Here is a 21,237-nt window from a genome sequence, read left to right on the forward strand (position 1 = left end):
TTAGTATAGGGAATTCCCAGTGAAAATGCATCCTCAAACAACATAGATCTTCAACACCTGTAGAATTTAGTTCTAGGGAATTGCTAGGAAGGAATGAGAGGTTAAGTGATTTGCCTAGGGCAACACTGCCAGTATGCTATAGAGACAAGATTTGAACCCAAGCCTTCCTGGACCTGAGCCAGTAGCTCTACATCCACAATGTTATCCTGTCTTTCTTCCCCCAAAATTACTTATAGTTTTATAGAACTTGAAAACTTACAAAATATCATTTGAGCCTCAAAACAGCCTTGTAAGGTAGGTTTACAGAGATCAGCTCTATTTTGTAGATAATAAATAGGGATACTCAGAGAGGGTAAGTGATTTATTCATGGTCAGATAGTTAATAAACACTTGTGACCATTAGAGATGGTATCTAAACATATTTTTCTGTGTCTAAAACCAATATTTTTCTATTACGATTTGTTGACTCAAGTAAAAAATCATGCAGGGGAGGATGAGGGTAGTTAAAAGTATGTACAACACTAATTTTCAAATGTAGAGAAATTTCAATTTCTTTCAGGATTGCTTCACATTTTTACCAGAGAGTGTTATGACCTGGATAGCAAACTTCTAATAAAAATCATGTCTCCTTTAGCTTTCCATCCGAACAACATTATCACTGAGCTAATGAAATCACTTTAAGTGTGAAGACTAGTGGAAAAGGGGGAAAATAATTTTGCAACTGCTAACCTTGCACAGTGATGATGTAAGCACTAGATAATGGATAAATATACTAAAAGTTTAATCAAGATGATGATAGATTTGAACCATTAAACCACACTCAAGTGTCTGCATTAAAATGCATGAAGTCTTCATGCATTTGAGTTAAAGTTTATAAAATGATTTTGGAGATTTTAAATGGATGCTTTAAATCTTTAGTTTCCTTAAGAAGTATGGCATGGAGAAAACGCACTGGACTAATTAGCAAAGTATCTGTTTTAACTCTATTTCTGTCACAAATTTGTTTTGTGACCTTGGACAACTGACTTCCCTTCCTCTGAGCTTCTGTATTCTCATGTAAAATAAGGGAATTAAACCATAAGCTTTGAGCATCCATTTAGCTCTACAATTCAGTGGTATGTTACACATATGCTGATGAGACCATTCTTGTACATGGGTTGATTGAATGGGGTATGGGATCATAGGAATTTAGGATCCTAGATCTGGAGTGGAGAGGGACCACAGCCCCAATACACTCAATTTAAAGGTGAGTACACTGAGGCCTAAAGAGATCACATAAACCATAAGCATCAATTATGGGATTCATACTCAGGTCCTTCCATGCTTGAGGAAAGAGTTTCCCCACCATATCAGAGGAAATTCAGCACAATTTTACCAAGCTTTGACAGTTTAAAACTGCTCTATGTGTTCTAATATGCCCCAATGGCTCAAGAAGAAGTGTGGTGTAGCAGAGCACTAGAGTTAGAATCAGAACCTTTTTGAAAGCAGAATGGGCCAAGTGGGGACTTTCCCTTATTAGATGTCTTGAATAATGACAGAGTTCCCTGTTATGCTGGAGAAGAAATTTGTCTTTCAACACCTTTTGAATATATCCCCCTTCTCTTCTCTAATGCTGCCCAGACTTTAGTTCAGGTCTTTATCACATCATACCTGAACTATTATAATAGCCTCCTAGTGGGTCTGCCTGCCTGAAGACTCTACCTACTCCAGTTCATCCTTTACTCAGCCACCCGAGTGATTTTCCTAAAGTGCAGGTCCAATTATGTTACCCTCCTACTCAATAAACACTAGTGGCTCCCTACTGCTTCCAGGATCAAATACATAACGCTTTCTTTGACATTCAAAGTCCTTCATAACTTCGTCCCCTCTTACCTTTCTAGATTTCTTCTACCTTAATTCCCATCATCCATTCTTTAATCCAGTGACATTGGCCTCCCAGCTGTTCCAGAAATAAGACACTCCATTTCTCAGCCCCAGTCATTTTCTCTGGCTGTTTCCCATGCCTGGAATGTACTCTTTTTTCAGTTCCACCTAATGATGTCCCTGGCTTCCTTTAAGTTTCAACTAAAATACTATGCTTTACTGGAAGCCTTTCTTAAGCCTCTTACTTTTAGTGACTTTCTTCCTTTTTAAATTATTTCCTATGTATTCTGCACATGGCTTGCTTTGTATATATTTTTTACACGTTATCTCTCTCATCAGATTGTAAGCCCCTTGAGGTTATTGACTGTATTTTGCCTTTTTTTTATCCCTGGCACTTAGCATGGTACTTGGAACATAGTAAGAACCTAATAAATATTTATTGATTTAGTGGCTGAGTTAGAGGTTTGACTAAATGGCCACTAGGTTTCCTTCCAACTCTCAAATTCTATGAATATATAAAGACATGGGTTTGAATAACAGCTTTTAAACTTACTAGCCATAAAATACTTAACCTCTCATAGCCTCCATTTCATCATCTATAAAAGAGGATAATGGTGAAGTTGGGAGGAAAGGGCTTTGTAAACTATGGAGTGCTGTACAAATGAGTTATTATTCTATATCAGACATGGCTTGAAGTCAATAAGATTGAATAAGCTCTATAATACTTAGTATGGTAAAGCATTTATTCAAGGATGCAGTGACCTTTGATGATATACCCCTTTTTTCCTTAGTATCACTGGACATAAATGCAAGATTCTTTGCATATGAAAATGGGTCAGAGTTATTTTTATGCTTAATTGCTCCCATATGGCATGGTCACTCTTGGATGCTCTGGTAACTGTTTTTATTAGTGTATATACAACAGCAGCATCTCTGGGTAACCCCATTTCAGAACAGCTTTTTTCTTTGGCCCTAGGCAAAAGGTTCAGCAGTTCTATCTTAACCTGAAAAAATGGAACTGCTAGGTGGAGATGGATCAAATGACCTAGGAACACTATAGAAGGTTATCAAATCATGGTGACAGATGTGAGATGCCGCTTGTCTAAAAATGGAATTGATTATAACTGTATTCCACTAACTTGGGCCTACATGGGAATTTTCTACTAAGTCACCAAATTCTCTATATGCTATATACATTGAATTAGTTGTTAAAAAGTAAAAGCCTTGGAATCAAGAACACAACATATACAATGAAAACAGCATTAAAAAAACCAACAGAACAGAGTTTAATGAAATGACCAGAAGACTGGTGGGTAAATATATTTCTCTTCATCCCACAGTGGAGTAGGGATATAGAATTATAGGATCACAAATTTGGAGTTCAATGGGAGCTTAAAGGATGCCTGATCCAACCCATTCATTTTACTTATTAGTACACTGAGACTCGTACTAGCAGACAAGATCAAACAAAGAAATTGTGGTTGAATTAGGACAGAAAAGCAACACAGCATAATGGAATTGGTGTGGAATTAGGTAATCTGTGCTCAAATATCAGCTGTGATGCTATTTATTACCTGAATTACCTTCAGAAATTAATTTAATCACTGTGGACCTTAGTTTCTTCATTTGTGAAATGAGTGGGTTGGACTAGACAATCTCTAAAGTCCTTTCCGGATCTTAGAGTTAGGTATTGTGGCAGGTGAAAGATGAAATGACTGAGGAAACAGAGGTTAAATCTTCTGAAAGTATCAATTAAGCAATGCATGACAATTGTCTAATAAATTGGTTCCACGCCCTTTCCCCAGTTTTTAAGGCCCAACCCTGACAACAGAGGTAAAGACTTTTATACATTAAAAATAATCAAATAAGGCCAATTAATGAAAAGGAAACAATAAACATTAGGCAATCTGATTTCTAATAGGAGGAAAGATTAGCAAATTCCTTAGTTGGGAGGGGGAGGGCAAATGGATGCAATTCCCTGAATTCAGAAAAAGGGATATCCTACTGCTTCCAAGTGTCTATAAACAATCATAGGAACAAGGAAACAATAACTGATTAATCAGGGGTCAGTTTTCAGGTAAGACATATGGGTTGTTTTATATGTACACTTGTGAGAAAACTACTTGCAGTAATCTTTGGATCTAACTGATTTTCTGGTGAACATAACCTAGGTCCTCAGTTAAGGGTCTCTAAGCAATAGGGAGAGGTAGTCCAGTTTCCCAGACTCAAAGGGCTAGGCTCAAACAATACAATAAGGTTTTCTTCCTACTCATATAATTGAATACACTTTTTCTCATAAGACAGAACTTGAATTAGAGCCATAATTGAAGAGAAAGGGAACTGAACTAGCTCCAGATTTGATTCACAAGATGGAGTCCGTATGATTCACTCAGTTCTTACAATTAACCATTTTCTATCCTAATCCCCTCAATTCCCTCTGTATCCACACAGGAGGCAGCATATGCAAGATGAGTCAGACAACCTCTACATCTTGGCAACTGCCTTTCCTTAGACCCTGAAAGAGATAGACTAAGAGTTGAGCCCAAGAGCTCTGGGAATAACAATGCTGCCCAGACCATTAACTTTGCAGCTATAGCCAACATCTAAGAAAGAGCCTATGGACATTAGTAATGTACTGTTTGATAAACCCAAAGACACCAGCTTCTGGGCTAGGAATTCGGTATTTGACAAAAATTTCTGGGAAAACTGGAAGATAGTATGGCAGAAATTAGGCATAGACCAACATCTGACACCTTATACTAAAATAAGATCAAAATGGGTACATGATTTAGACATAAGAGGCGATACCATAGGTAAATTAGGAGAAAAAGGAATAGTCTACCTTTCAGATCTTTGGAAAGGAGAGCAGTTCATGACCAAACAAGAGATAGAGAATATTATGAAATGCAAAATGGATGACTTTGATTACATTAAATTAAAAAGTTTTTGTACAAACAGAAGCAATGCATCCAAAATTAGAAAGGATGCAGAAAGCTGGGAAACAATTTTTATGGCCAGTACCTCTGAAAAAGCCTCATTTCTAAAATATATAGGGAATTAAATCAAATTTATATGAATCCAAGTCATTCCCCAATTGAGAAATGGTCAAAGGATATGAACAGGCAGTTTTCTGATGAAGAAATCAAAGCTATCTATTGTCATATGAAAAAATGCTCTAAATCACTATTGATTAGAGAGATGCAAATTAAAACAACTCTAAGGTACCACCTGACACCTATCAGATTGGCTAATATGACAAAAAAGGAAAATAATAAATGTTGGAGAAGCTATGGAAAAATTGGAATGCTAATGCATTGTTGGTGGAGCTGTGAACTGATCCAACCATTCTGGAGAGCAATTTGTAATTATGCCCAAAGGGCTATAAAGCTGTGCATACTCTTTGACCCAGCAATACCACTCTTGGGTATTTTTCCCAAAGAGATCATAAAAAAGGGAAAAAGACCCACATGTACAAAACTATTTATAGCTGCTCTTTTTGTGGTGGCAAGGAATTGGAAATTGAGGGGATGTCCATCAATTGGGGAATGGCTGAACAAGTTGTGGTATTTGAATGTAATGGACTTCTATTGTGCTGTAAGAAACAATGAGCAGGTAGAGTTCAGAGAAACCTGGAAGGACTTGCATGAACTGATGATGAGTGAGATGAGCAGAACCAGAAGAACATTATACACAGTATCATCAATATTATGTGTTGATCAACTGTGATAGACTATATTCTCACCATTGCAATGGTACAGAAGAGTTCCAGGCAACTCATGATGGAAGAGGACCTCCAAATCCAGGAAAAAAAAAGGAACTGTGGAATATGGATACTGACTGGACCATACTATTTCGTTTTTGGTGCTGTTGGTTTTCTGATTTGAGGCTTTTCCTTTGTGCTCTGATCCTTCTTATATAACATGACTAATGCAGAAATATGTTTAATGTTATTATGTATATATAACCTATATCAGATTGCCTGCTGTCTAGGGGAGGGGGGCAGGGAGGGGAGGGAGGGAGAAAAATTTGAAATTGGAAATCTTATATAAAAAATGTTGAAAATTATTTCTATATATAATTGGAAAATAATAAAATAATTTTATTTTTAAAAAAAGAAAGAAAGAAAGAACCTATGGATTTGAACTCATATCTTCTCACTTCAAATCCAGTGGATTTGATTTTCTGTGAAGATGCCTATAGCCTATGACACTTTCTTAATGCAGTCAATATTCTATAATTAAAAGTCATATATGTAAAAAGATATAGTCAGCTAGAAGATATTAAGCCAAGTCTTATGATAGAAGCTTATTGATATTATTATTATTTATTAGCTAAAGTTTATATTTCACTCTATAAATATTGTTATTTTATCCTCACAACAACCCTGGGAGGTAAGTGATATTATTACCTCCCTCCTCCCCTTACAAAGGAATAAAATGAAACAGATAGAGGTTAAGTGATTTGCCCAGTGTCTCACAGTAAGTGTCTGAGGCCAAATTTGAACTCAGGTATTCCTGACTCCAGGTCCATAATTCCCACTGTTTGATTTAGCTGCTTGTAAGCATTTGTTGTTTCTGGTTAATTATAAAACAATGGGGGTTGCAGTTAAAATAAAGTAGATTTCTTCTAAATATGCAGAAGAATTTTCTAATAATTATAACTACTTAAAAATGGAATGGATTGCCTTATGAGATAAGTAGGTATGCCTCTTGGTCATTGGACATTTTCAAAAAGAGTCTAGGATTCAGAAGTGAATGCTATAGGTGGTTTGTTTTACTTAATCATATTTATTGTTATGAAGGAAGGACTTATTAGGAAGTGACTGTGATGTAAAAGCAAAACAAGGCAAAAATCATTGATAAAATACTTTGAAAAAACTAAGAAATGCATACCTCTTCTCATAGTAGATTACCTTTAAATTTACTCAGTCTGAAGGCAGTATCTCTTCTTAACAATGCTATCATATTTCTAAATTATGCAAAGAAAGATGAAATTTTAAAATTATTATTTTTAAGGTGTTACCATTCTCATGGAGAGAGGAGATACTTAGAGTTATGCTGGCTCATTGCAAGATAACAAAAGAGTTTAAGGGACATATCAATCAATAAATCAGAAAGCATTTCCTAAAGATCAATTGTGTGTTAGGCACTGAAATAAGTGTTAAGGATATCCAGAACCTTGAGTAGATTCTACATGAATTGTGGGGAAATATAGATGAAAATTATATAGGATCAGAGGGCACTGATTTGCAATTTTTAATAATCAAAGGATTTTATATCAGTAAATACTTTATAATAATTAGAGTTGTATTGGAATGAGCTGCCTTTAAAGGTGGCAAAGGATTGATGACCACTTGTCAGCTATGCTGATGTGCAGATTCCTTTCAGATATGAGAAGAAATAGCTAACTGAAGTCCCATCCAATTCTAAACTTTGTGATTTTGTATAACAAAATATTATTCCTGCTTTCAAGGAGCTTATGATATAGCAGGGCATATCAGACAGCTGCCTTAATAGCTGTAATCTAAAAAAAATCTTTAACACCTCAAAGAGCTGCCATTTCAGCATTGTGGGTGGTCCTTTCACTGAAGCTGTCCATAATCCCTGCTGAGCTAAGCAAGATAATTTCATGAGTTTCTATAGTCAAAACTGACAGATAGGCAAATAGATGATAGATCTATGGATAGATAGGATGATAGATAGATAGATAGAAAGAAGAATAGATAGATAGGTAGATGGATAGATGATAGATAGATAGATGATAGATTGATGGCTAGATAATAGATGATTAGATAGATAGATGATAGAATGGATAGATAAATAAAGGAATGAAAGAGTGAATGAATGGGGGCAGCTAGGTGGTGCAGTGGATAGAGCACCGGCCCTGGATTCAGGAGGACCTGAGTTCAAATCCAGCCTCAGACACTTTATACTTCCTAGCTGTGTGACCCTAGGCAAATCACTTAACCCCAATTGCCTCACCAAAAAAAAAAAAAAGAAAAGAAAAGAGTGAATGAATGAATGGCCACTGTTCGGACCCAACCCACTAGCTTATCTGAGTTTAATTAGGTTGACACAATATACAGTGACAAATATAGAGTCAGTATCTGGACCACTACCATAAGCTGTGCCAGGTTATGATCAGCTTGGGCTCCTCTGGCATAAGCTTCCAGAAACTAGGATCACTCCTATACTACAATGATGCATGTGAACAGGGCTTTAAGAGGGGTTCAAATACCAGATCTGTAATTTTCTACCTGTGGGATGCTTGGTAAATATTTCACCTCTGGGCCTCAGTTTCCTCATTGGTAAAATGATGTTAGACTTAATGACCACAAAGATGATTTCCAAATCTTTGATTCAAGGATTCTCAAAATGTAAACTACAGTGTAGTAAGTTCATAAGAGAAATAAAAACAAAGTTCTGTGAGGGTTTTGAGTAAGAAAAGGTCACTTCCAGCTGGGGGATCAAGGAAGTCTTCATGGGAAACATGGTATTTATATTTGGCCTAAAAGGCTCAGTAGGATTTTGACTAGTGGAAATGTAGAAAGAAATCCTTGTCTTAGGGAATGGCATAAGTCAAGGTACATTGAAAAGAAAGCCTATTTAAAGAACAATATCGTTTGTAGCATAGAACATGTGACAAAGGCTAGTCTGAAAAAGTAATTCTGTAGAGGACTTGATCCCAAGACTAATTAATTTGGACTTTACTGAACAGGCAATGGGGAGTCATTCATTACACGTTTTGGAACAGGAGCCCAATATGACAAGAAGTATGAATGAGCAAAATTGATCTCACAAGACTGTAGAATGTATTACAGGGGGAAAACATTTTAGAGTCAGGAATCCAGATCAGAACACTACTGATAAGTTACAGGTAAAAGGACAGTGAGGGTTTGAATTAGCATAGAGGAAAACAGGAAACATGTCTGCAATTTTATGGAGCCATTCTCTAGGACTTGGTGAAAAATGAATGTAGGGAGTGAGATACAGGAACAAGTTAACAGCAATTAACTAGAAATTAGTTGACTTTAAATCTCAAATGAGATATCTATGGTGACACTGTCATGGTGATTTTGACCCTAAGGTTTGCTGACTAAACTTTTTCACTATACTAGAAAAACTTGTAGACTTCTTAAGGGTTCCTCAGAGCCTATAAATTCAGACTGCTAAAGAGAAACTCACTGTATATGTTCTCACTCCTTGGAGAACCATAAAAACCTTCAAGGCATTGTTCAAACCTCATTTGAACTACCACCTAATAGCAAATTTCAGTAACAAAATCACTTTGACATTTTGTTATTATCAACTTTAGTCATTTTAAAACCAGTATGTATCTTGCTAAAGATTTGTATTTTATCAGCCTCACTTTGTAGTCACAAGAGACTTGTATAAAGCAACCCTAAAAACCAACCAGCATATATTAAGAATGGATCCCCATTCCCCCCCTTGAAATCTAGTGAAATAAAATGCTTAGTAACTTCACACTCTCTGACGATCTGTTTGTGTGTGTATATATATATATATATACATATATAAATATACATACATACATATGAGTGGTTCAAAAGATAGATTTGACCTGAGGGACTCTAGCTATGCTGGCTTGATGGGGTCTTTGGGTCTGACTTGTAAAATAGCTGAAACAATCCTAAGGGTAAATGTTAGGCATAAAAAAACTTTCAATATTTCCCCAAGGTGAGGAGTCCACATAGCTCTTGTAAGTCAATGAAGAATCCAAAGATGGCAATAGTAATTCATGAAAAGAGCCTAGCAGATGCTGTCAGCAGCTCTAATAGGAAAAATCAAGTAGTGGATTCAGAGGCAGAGTAGTATTCTAATGGAGACAAGGCTCAAGGAGAATTACTTGTCTAGATTATATGCTTTTCTTTTCCCATGGCATGAGAATCTGTGGAAGATTTTTCTCCTATGTTTATGAAGTGATTTTCTTTAGTATTTACATTGTTAATCTGTTTAATTAAATGACTTTGTTTTGAGTTAATGCATTCCAATGTTTGGATAGGTTAAAATAATTGGATAAAATCTTATGAATTATGATTTTGAAGATTCTATCCCAAAGCATATCTTGAACCTGAATGTAGCTTTCAGGGGCCCAGATCTGAAAGGAAAGTAACCACATATAAGTATGCTTTTAGCATTCTTTTAAAAATTATTTCCTCATTCTGTTAGTCAATTTCCCCACTGAAGTCCCCTGATTCCTTATTATGATAGAGAGGTGATCATGGGTTCTCAAAGTTTATGCCACAAAGCACAAGATCTGGTAGATACAACCAAACTTGAATAAAAAGGTTTAGAGAATCAAATTAAAATATACTGCATTCCTCTTTTCTGAGCATCAGAGTGATACATTTCAGAAGTTCATCATAAGAATAGATACTCTAAAATTTTTGTACATGAAAGACTTGTATTAGAACACCTTTCAAAGTATAGGTAGTACCCAATTGTTTTGTTATTGGCTAGTCAGATTCTCCCATCCTAAACCTATCCAATTGATTTTTTAACTCATATGTATGACTATGCATTTTACTCAATTAAATCTCTCCTTAGTAGACTACATTCATAGTTCTAGCCTAAGGTGTTTTGGTATACTAAGTCTATGATCAATTAACAATTCCCACCCACCCCCAAACTCCTAGGGAATAGGAGTGAGAAGGAAAGTGTACTATAGCAATTCATGGTTTATCTACTAAGGAGAGTAGGATTGATGACCAACTCTGATAGAAGGAGTATCTGTACTTCTGAAATAAATGATCTTTTGAACTATTGAATAGTTGTTTTATCTGTCTTGTTAGATTGGGAACCCCTCTGGGGGCTTTAGTGGAGTGCACCAGGGATCCAATCTTGGCCCAGATCAGTTTGACATTTAATTGACAAATAATAAGAAAATTCATAAACAATAAGAGATAAAGGCAGAAATGGAATACTTTACAAATTTGTAAACATGAAGGTGAGAATAACTAATTTAGTGAATGAGAGAAAGGATACTATAACAACTTAAAAGTATATCTATGAGCTCAGTCTATTAAGTTGAAATTTAATGGGAAAAAATATATAGTCCTACATAGGGGTTAAAAAAATCCAACTAGATGAGTGTAAGATGTTGGATATGACTACCCAGTTAGGTACTGCCTACTTTATGTGGGATATGTAATACAAGTTTTTCATGGGCAATGATGTATTATGTAAAATCATTCATTAAATAATCTAATAATAATTATTATACTGACTCCTCATGGAGTTTGTGGTCCAGTAGTGAACTTTACCATTTAGTAAAGGTCAAAAGGGAGCTAGGAAAGATTTTGGGGCACAGAATTTATATAATAAGATTTAAAATTGATATAGCAGCTAGATGAAGGATAGTTTGGAAAGGGAAAAAAGCACAGGTACCAAGCTCTGTTAAAGGGTTATTTTCATGGCACAGGCCAATGGTAATGAAGATTTTTATGAGGGTGGTAGAAGGAGAAATGTGAAGTATTTTAAAAACATGACGGAAAGATGTAGACCAAAGCTTCTTAAACTGTGGGTCACAACCCCATATGGGGTTACATAACTGAATGTGAGGGTGGCAAAAAAATGACAACAGTAAAAGTGTATTTCATTCACCTATTTCATATACCTATATGCCAGGAGTTGTGTAAAAATTTCTCAGGCAAAAAGAGATCTCGAGTGAAAAAAGTTTAAGTGCTGGTGTAAACTAATTAAAGCCCTTCAAGGAATTAAATATATACACTTGCCTATTAAAAAGTATTCTGTGGTCTTATCAATTGTGGTTTAAAAATTTAAAATTATTGTTATTATTCTGTATGTTGAGCATATTTAAGAAAAGATCGAATATCAAAACATGGACTTAAAACAATAATAAAGAATACTTCATTGAAATTAAATTTTGCTATACTATTATTGAGATAGAATTTGTATTTAATTACACTTTTAACATTTGAAAACATGGTAGTAGTCTATTTCAAGCTCACAGCCATTGTAACTTTAAGAATTGGGGAAAAATAAGGAAAGGTCCTATTCAAATCTATTTCCCAATATTCTCCTATGCACATTTTTTTAAAGATAGTCTTCATACTCCTTGTGAGTTAAGACATTTTGGTTTAGTTGTTTTCAGTTGTATCTAACTCTTCATGACCCCTTTTGGGGATTTCTTGGCAAAGATACTGAAGTGATTTGCCATTTCGTTCTCCAGACAAGAAAACTGAGGAAAACAAGGTTAAGCAAGTTGCCAAAGGTCACACAGCTAGTAAATGCCCCAGATTTGAACTCAGGTCTTCCTGACTCCAGGAAAAGCCTTTTAAGCTTTATCTTACAGGGGAATCACTGTGTATTAATGGAAAGAGAATACAGAAGTCAGAGGACCTTGATATATATATGAATCTAATGATTCCTAGCTGTGTGATCATAAATGTGCTCACCTTAATTTTCTCTTCTGTAAAGGCAGGGAATGGACAAGATGACTTCCATAACCAACCTTTCATCTCTTGGATGTGTGATCCTAAAGCACATTATTCCTTGTGTTTGCTTCTGTTTTACTGTTAGCAAACTTTGCTTGTGTTTTTCTGTTAGCAAATTTTTGTTCATGCCATCCTTACCACCCATAATGTTCACTTTTTCTGACTATCCAAATCTTAACTATTCATTCTTTGAGGCCCAGATTAAAGCCCAGCTGCTCCCTGAATTCTCTGGCTATTTTTTCATGGAGTGCTCTCTTCTTAATTTCTATAGCAGCTTCTGTCCAAACAGCTCATTAACATGAGCTAACATTGTGCTGTGGTGGTTAAAAAAAAAGGCTAATGCAATCTGAGTTTGCATTACTAGTAGGTAAAGTCTTCAGATCAAAGTCTGTGCAAGGTCAGATCTCATCTAGAGAGGAGTTATATCATAGCATTTATGTGTCCCAGCAAGGTTGGAAAATTGCAGTCCCAGTGGGTTACTATCCAATGAAGGCTTTGAGTTTGTACTATAAAACATACAACATAATTTATTACTAAATAATCATCCATGTGCAATGCACAGCAGATTTTTATTACATCAAAACATGTGTACCCAGTTGTGCCAACATTCCTCTACCTCTGTGTTTATCTGTCATACATCTTCGTAAGCCCTATCCTAAGCCCTGGACCTTATCTAAACCAGGGCTTCTTAAAATTTTTCCACTCATGACCCCTTTTTGCCTGAGAAATTTTTACATAACAATGGTTATATAGGTATATAAAATAGTTATACATAACCTTTTACTGTTACCAAATTTTTTGCGACATCCACACATTCAGTTATGTGACTCCATATGGCGTCACAATTCACAATTTAAGAAGCTAGGCTCTAGAAGATTATGTTTCACTGTAGGTACCCTCTTTTAAGAGAAATATTCATGGATGTTGAAGAGGAAACCTGTGTGGTAAAAGGTGTGGAGACCAGGTCATTTAAAGAGAAACTCAGGGCAGCTAGGTGGTGCAGTGGATAGAGCACTGGCCCTGGAGTAAGTCACTTAAAATCAATTGCTTCACCAAAAAAAAAAAAAAAAGACAGAGAGAGAGAGAGAAACTCTACCCCCAAAAAAACATAGTGGGGAGCTAAGTGGCACAGTGGATAGATCACAGGACCTGGATTCAGAAGGACCTGAGTTCAAATCCAACCTCAGACACTTGATACTTACTAGCTGTGTGACCCTGGGCAAGTCACTTAACCCCCACTGCCCTGCCCCCACCCAAAAATTAAAAAAAAAAAAAAACAGTGTAAGGGGCTAAAATTCTAGCTAGTCTGTCTAAAATATCTAATGAGTGGTCACCAATAAATTATAAGCTTTAACAAGACTTTTAAGCATTTATTAAGGAGAATAAGAATTTGGTGAAGAGAGAGAGAAAGAGGTCTAGATTCAGCTATCTATCTCAAGGAGCTAAAATTCTCCTGCCCTGCTCTCCACAAGAGTCCTCACAAAAAAGAGAGAACCACTCCTTCTTCATCCCACAAGCCTCCTGTGAAACTGGGAACATCCCGTCCACACGCACACACAGCTCCAAGCTACTTGGCTGGTAGCTTTGATAGACAGTACCCACGAACAAATGTTACTTCCTGACGCCAAAGAAAAGCCTCATGGCTTCCCCTCAGATGCCTTCTCCTCATGGTGGAGCTTTCCTACAGTAACTCTCCAGCAGGTGGCATCACTCTCATCATTACAACAGTAAAGAGAAACTCAAGTGTTAACTTGAAATTTTTGGCCAATTGAACCAATATAAAGGGTTGTCAAGTTTTCAAATAATAATACCTTTCATACAATATATCATTTTTGATTCTTACAGTAGTCCTATAAAGTAGGCAGAGAAGATATTCTCCTTGTTTTATAGATGATAATAACAAAGGTCAAGTAAAATTGATGAGCATTTATTAAGTGTGTCAGGCACTACACTAAACTCTGAAGATCAGAGAGTTTTAAGTGACTCATCCATGTTTATACAGCCATCACATACTTAGGCTAGAATGCAAGTCTTATAATTCCTACTCCAGGGATATTTCTATTCTACCATACTATGTTTCATATTTCAACATGACAAAAAAATCAGGATCATGCGAATGTGAGCAGAACTATAGAGTCCTGTCTAGTGTCTGATCTCTTCCACATGCAGTTCAGGGAGGCAAATACTTTAGTCTGATAATGGGACTGTTGCTCTTCCCTCTTCTGCCTCCCCTCCCATGCTATATAATAAGAACATTATTATCAGTGGGAAGCACAGTGCTTCATAGAACTTACAAAGGTACTTTAGTATAATCAACTTGTCTACCCCCTAATTTTAAACAGAAGAAAACCAAGAGGCACATGGAGGAAGGGTATTGTCTGAGATCACAAGAGAATTTGAGTAGAGGGTTTCTGATTTCAAGTTCACCACTCTTCCCACTACTCCCTATTTTCTGATCGTCATGATTCTAGCTTCCTTGCTTCTAGGCTTGCTGGTCAATTCTTTTCCTAGTAATCTGGGTTTATATGTTGCAAGTGGATTCCTACTGCAGCCAAGTAATTCCCTCACCCATATCTCAGCTTTCCTGTCTGGTACTGGCACCCCAAACCATATGTCTATAGGTGTTTTTCGTGCTTTTGTAACAAATTGTTTCCTGCCTGTCCACTAATAAAACATGTTTCCCCTCACTGGAGTTTCTTTGTGAAGAGTTGAGGAGAATGAAAGGCAGTGCCAAAGCAAGTCATGTCAATGTCAAAAACAAACAAAAAACCCCCAAAAGCTCACATTTGTATACTACTATAATGTTGAATAGTTTTTGCCCCCTTCACAATGACCCTGTGAAATAGGCAGTGTGGCTATTATCTCAATTTTACAGAACTGGAAACTTGGTCTCAAAAAGGGTAAGTGATTTGTTCATAATCAGATAGTTAGTAAGTGTTAAAACACCATTCAAACCTAATCTCCAGATTCCAAAAATAACACATTGCACTTCAGCACATCATCTGTCAACATATCTGAAAAGGGAGGGCTGGTGATGATTGCCTTTTTTGTGCCAACCAATCTCAGCTCACACACAAGTTGCACAAGTCTGAGGCCCATGTCTGTTCTCTAATGAGGAAGGACACATACTATCATAGGATTGGCATTTAAAAGAGGATGGGGGGCTTGGGGGGGCAGCTAGGTAATGCAGTGGATAAAGCACTGGCGCTGGATTCAGGAGGACCTGAGTTAAAATCTAGCCTCAGACACTTGTCACTTACTAGCTGTGTGACCCTGGGAAAGTCACTTAACTCTCATTGCCCTGCAAAAAAAAGGAGGGATCTGATTTCCTGCCTGACTCTAAGAGGAAAACTATAGCCAACAGCTGAAAGTTACAGAGGAGACACTACTAACTATACTTTAACTCAGTATAATTTCCAACACTTAATGTTACCTAAAAATGACTGTATTGGGCTGTAGTGAGCTTTACAACAGTATGAATGTTTAGACAGAATCTGGATGACCATCTGTCAGGGATTTTGTAGTGGTGATTTCTGCATGGCGTAGGACTAAACAAACACTAAGTTTTCTCCAACTTAAATATTTTGTGTTCTATATATTAAATAGTTTATAATGAAAATAACAATAACAGATAACATTCATATAGTACTTACAAGTCACAAAGTACTCTATGTCTTATCTCATTTAATCTTCACAACAACCCTATGAGACAGGTGTTATTATTGTCTCCATTTTACAGATGAGAAAATAGAGGCCCAGAGATTAAGTTATTTGCCTAAGTTCATATAGCTATCTGAGTCTGGATTCAAATTTCAACATCAACACCAACACTATCTCCTGTGCTAGTTATTTTATTTCTTTGTATTACATTACATTGTTATATACATTATCTCATTTGAGCCTCATGACAACCATGACAATATAAATACTATGGTTATTATTATACCCATTTTATAGATGAGGAAATTGAAGGTTAGAAAAGTAAAATGCCTTGTGAGCCCACAGTTACATAAGTGGCAGGATTTGTATCCTCATATTTACAGAAAACAGAAAATTGCTGGGGTAGTCCTGTTCTTGTCCGGGCAGTATAAATCGGAACTTTTTGCCTCCCTTGTTAGTACTTTTTCCCATTACACTTGTCATGTGAATATCCTGGACTTGAAACTGAAGGACCTTAGTTCAAATCCCAGCTATATTACTTAGGATGTGGATAATCTTGGGCAAATCACTTAATCTCCTGGCCTTATACTGTGCTCATCTTTTCAATGAAGGGTTGAGCCAAATGACCTTCAAAGACTTATCCAGTTCTAAACCTATAATCCTATGATCCTTTTATTAATGCAATATATAAAAATATGCAACATTAGAAAACTGTGTATATCATTTTAGATTTTAGTTCGATGATAATCCAAGGAGATTTATTTAAGATTTTGTCATGTTTAAATTTTGTCATTTTGCTTTCACTTAATACCTCCTAACCTAATTTTGTTAGAAACACAATGTCTTTAATGTAAGAAGATTAATTTATTCATATATTTATGTAGCAAAAATTTCTTGAGATTCTACCATGAACAAGACCTAATGTTGAAAGTTGCCCAGGACACAAAAATGAAGAAATCATTGTCCCTTCCCTCTTAAGCTCATTTAACTTACGTCCTATTAGAGAGATGAATTTTCAAATCTTAAATAATATTGGAACTCTTATCTCACAGGCACCTTTGTTAATGAAAATTATCGTATAATTGAAAGTCATTTGATCACATATATGCAAACGTATGCAGAGCATTAAAACTCATTGTACAAAAAGTTAAATGTTGAAGATGTACTTACACATATAACACTGTTCTAGTGTCACCTACTTTCCCAGCATCCCCCACTGTTAGAGTGTCATAGCCTCTTTCCAGTTCAAACTCTTCAAAGGCAAGCTTGATGACCTGATAGAAAGACCAAAAACAAAAACAAAAAAATCATGTTGTTGAAACTTATTTTTATTGAAAAAATATTTAAATTTAGTATTGAAACATATTTCTATTTTCATTCCTTCATGTGCAGTTATTTCAAATACTAGCATGTTACATATTTGCAAATAACTATAATTTATCACAAAGATCTGCAAAATGCTTTACATATGTTACCTTATTTGATTCTCACAACAACCATTTAAGCTTTCATAGATGCGTCAGACAATATTACTATACATATTATTTAAATATTTGCATATTATTTTCGCTGACATTATATAAATTAATTGCTTATCTGCCCTAAAGATTCTTAGCCTGCTTTGTGTATAGATTACTGTTGTTCTATGAACTTGGAAGATGAATATAGGTATATATGTGTGTATATATGTATATGCACATATGTACATATATAAGCATATGCATGTATATGTGTATGTGTATGTGTATATGCATATATATATATGGATGTTTATTTTCACTCACTTCTTTTTGTTTTATTTTGTTTTGTTTTGTTTTGTTTTTTTGCTGGGCAATGAAGGTTAAGGGACTTGCCTAGGGTCACACAGCTAGTAAGTGTCAAGTGTCTGAGGCCGGATTTGACCTCAGGTACTCCTGAATCCAGGGCTGGTGCTTTATCCACTGTGCCACCTAGCTGCTCCTTTCACTCGCTTCTAAATAGCATTTTCTTTAAAAATTAAAAAAATAAATTTTTCTGATATTTGGGTAATATGCTTCATCAGACTGCCAAAGAATTCTGTGACAAACACAGAAGTTAAGAACTCCTGTCCTAGGGGCAGCTAGATGGCACAGTGGATAGAGCACTGGCCATGGAGTCAGGAGTACCTGAGTTCAAATCTGGCTTCAGACACTTAGCACTTACTAGCTTTGTGACCCTGGGCAAGTCACTTAACCCCAATTGCCTCACTTTAAAAAAAAAAAAAGAATTCCTGGCCTAGAGGGATTTAACTTATAGAATTTTATAGAATTCTCAGGTTTCTTTATTTCTTTTGAAAATATCCTTCCCCATATATTGATAAAATTCAGCACTTCATATTCTTTGCATTAAGCTCTTATCACGTATCAGATATCTAAAGACATTAAGTTTTAAAATAAAATTTATGTAGCTTCAAAGTCTATGGCTGGGAAATAATAAAATAATGAGTTAAGATGTGAAAAAATCTAAGTTCACAAACAACTGGATTTTTTCCCCTGAATTGTCTGACCATACTGGGTTTTGGTGGCAATTATCTATGACATTAATCTAAGCAAAATAGAAATGTTGCTGACCTTAGGTCAGACAGATTTTGAGGGTAGTATAAACACAATACAGATTGAAGGTGTTATATAACAAGAAATTTTCAGGTGAACCAGGAGTATAGCTTCATCTGAAATGATGGATATATTTCTGAGTCTAGAAGGGACTTCCTGACATTTGGTTTTGCAGTCAACCTGTTTGCTCCAGAAAGAATACTTTGACATGAAGTTTGATGTCTATCACATCTTGAGTAGACAGTGTTCTGTCAGCTGAGGTAAGACAGATATATGAAGATTTAAACTAGTATATGTAATAGAATAGACCCTCAAGATCACAATATATAAACTGTCTACCTACTTCACTGACTTGGAAAGTACACTTGACTATTGGTGTTTCAGATCTAATTCAAGACATTTATCCTCATCTTCAAGGATTGTTAAGGGCCCAGGTAACTTAAGAAGAGTCTAAAAATCTACCTTTCCCTTTTGAACCATACAATCTTTCAATCATTTAAAGGGAAAAAACCCACAACAGAATCTTTATTGACACATTTTAAAACAAGTTTGAATCTCTGATAGGGAAAAGTTGTACTTCCAAATCTACATATTTATTCTTATTTACAATATTCAAGAGAAAATTAAAATTAAACTCTCTTCTAAAAAATAATAGCTATAGCACCATACTTCTAGGGAGAGAATGGACTTTCAATCAATAAAAGTAATGTGTACAATAGATTCATTCAGCAACTACTTGTTCTTACTATATACTAGGCCCTGTGCTAGGCAATAGATATACAAAGCTGAAAATGAAATATTTTCTTCTATTAAGGAATTTGCATTCATTACAGGGAAGGGGGAGAAATAGTATTCACAAATAAAATCAAATATAAAACATATACAGAAGAGATAGGAATATTTTTTTGAAGAAAAGACAATAGCAATTAAGAAGATCAAAAGAAGCCTCATACATTTGAGTTTAAATAAATAATATTTTAATTGCTTATTATATGCCTGGTCTTGTGCTAACAGTCCTGAACTAAATAAATTCAAACAAGTAAGACAGCACCTGCCCTTACAGAGCTTACATTCTAATGGACAAAATAATAAAAAAAAAAAGGAGAGCTGGAAATAGGGAATTATAAAAGGCTCATTAAGAGCATGATAAGATGAATGATTACTTATAAAAGCCTGAGATCGCAGAGACAAGGTTCAGAGTTCTAGTGAGAGGAGTATAAGGATGATGGATAGAATGAAACTAGTATGGTACAAGGTATGGAAATGACCAGGACGGAAGAGTGATATGAACAAATTTGTGCTTCCGTAATTTCAATTTGGGTGCCATGTGGAGATAAATTAAGAAGCAACTGAAATAATTCAGGAAAGATGTGATAAGGACTTCATGAAAGATGGTGAGTGAGTGAATGATACAAAAGATGTTGTGTAGTTAGAATCAAGAGATGTAATCTGCTTAGACAGGAAGAAGCAGGGAAGAATGGAGGAACTAAGACAGGGACTCCTACTCTGAAGCTTTATCTTGGTATGATTATGACTGGCTGCTTAATGGTTAAACCAGGAGAGCATGTTTATCAAGCTCATTCAAATAAGAGAAGGTTTTTACTGGAAATACATGGTATTGGAAAAGAATGAAATCTTCTCAATGACGATCAAGCTAGATAGATATAGAGAAGTTTATAACTAGTAGCCTGATAACTAAATCATGAATTATTTGACCATGGCAAATAATGGAAGAAAGAAAAAAAATAGAAGTTGATCTTAATTCACAGTGTTCTACTTTTACTACTGTGTGATGGTGGCAGAATATCAGAAAAGAAACCAAAGGGCTTTATCAATGACTGTTAGAGCATCTATAAACATTTATTTAACTGCTGGTAATAGGAATGCTTTTTTTTGTACAATGACACACAAGTTCATAGGATCATGGATTTAGATGAGAATATAATTCAAAGCTCATATAATTCAAGAACCCATAATTTATAACTGAGGAAACTTCAGAATAGAGAAGTTATGTGACTTTCTTAAGGTTACACATATCTTACATGATGACATATTATTGGAAGAGGTGAACCACATTGGGATTGACATTCTCATAATACATGAAACCAGAAAATAGAAAGAAACTGCATTTAAATGAAAGAATGGGCCTTAGTTTTTACACAAAGGGAAAAAGTCACTGAGATTTATTTTAATTATATGGCTAAAGGCAATAAGAAACATAATTTTGTGGAATATTTGATCAGCTCCTATTGCAATGCCTGGAAACATAAGCCAAAAAAATACACAGAGGAGAAAATTATAGTTTATACATTTACATGTATTGCGATGAATGAAGACTTCGAGAAATTTTATGAAGAACTTGGCAAGATCCTTTAAATCAAGTCAACATATACATTCTGAATGAATGAGTACACTGATTTATGAATGCATGCATGAATGAAAAAGCATTTGTTAAAAGTCTACTATTTTCAAAGTACCAGAGGATATCAATAGAAAAGGAAGATATAGTCCTTCTCAAGGAGTTCACATTTCAATAGGAGGAAAGAAGATATTCCCCATACACACATATGCATACACATAGATACATGCACAGACACATATGTTGCGTTCCAATCTCCTATGGACACGCATGTCATTATACAAAATTATCTAGATGACCAGCAGCTA

General features: G+C 35.5%; 1 protein-coding gene across 1 annotated transcript in view; it reads right to left on the reverse strand.

The window, feature by feature from the left end:
• Positions 1-21,237, reverse strand: part of CSMD1 (CUB and Sushi multiple domains 1) — a 2,580,735-nt gene that overhangs the window by 686,395 nt on the left and 1,873,103 nt on the right. Inside the window, 1 exon segment of the mRNA XM_043985743.1 lies at positions 17,171-17,274. Within this exon segment, the coding sequence (XP_043841678.1) occupies positions 17,171-17,274 (104 nt within the window).

Source organism: Dromiciops gliroides, chromosome 2, assembly GCF_019393635.1.
Source record: "Dromiciops gliroides isolate mDroGli1 chromosome 2, mDroGli1.pri, whole genome shotgun sequence".
In the NCBI taxonomy this organism is placed as follows: domain Eukaryota; kingdom Metazoa; phylum Chordata; class Mammalia; order Microbiotheria; family Microbiotheriidae; genus Dromiciops; species Dromiciops gliroides.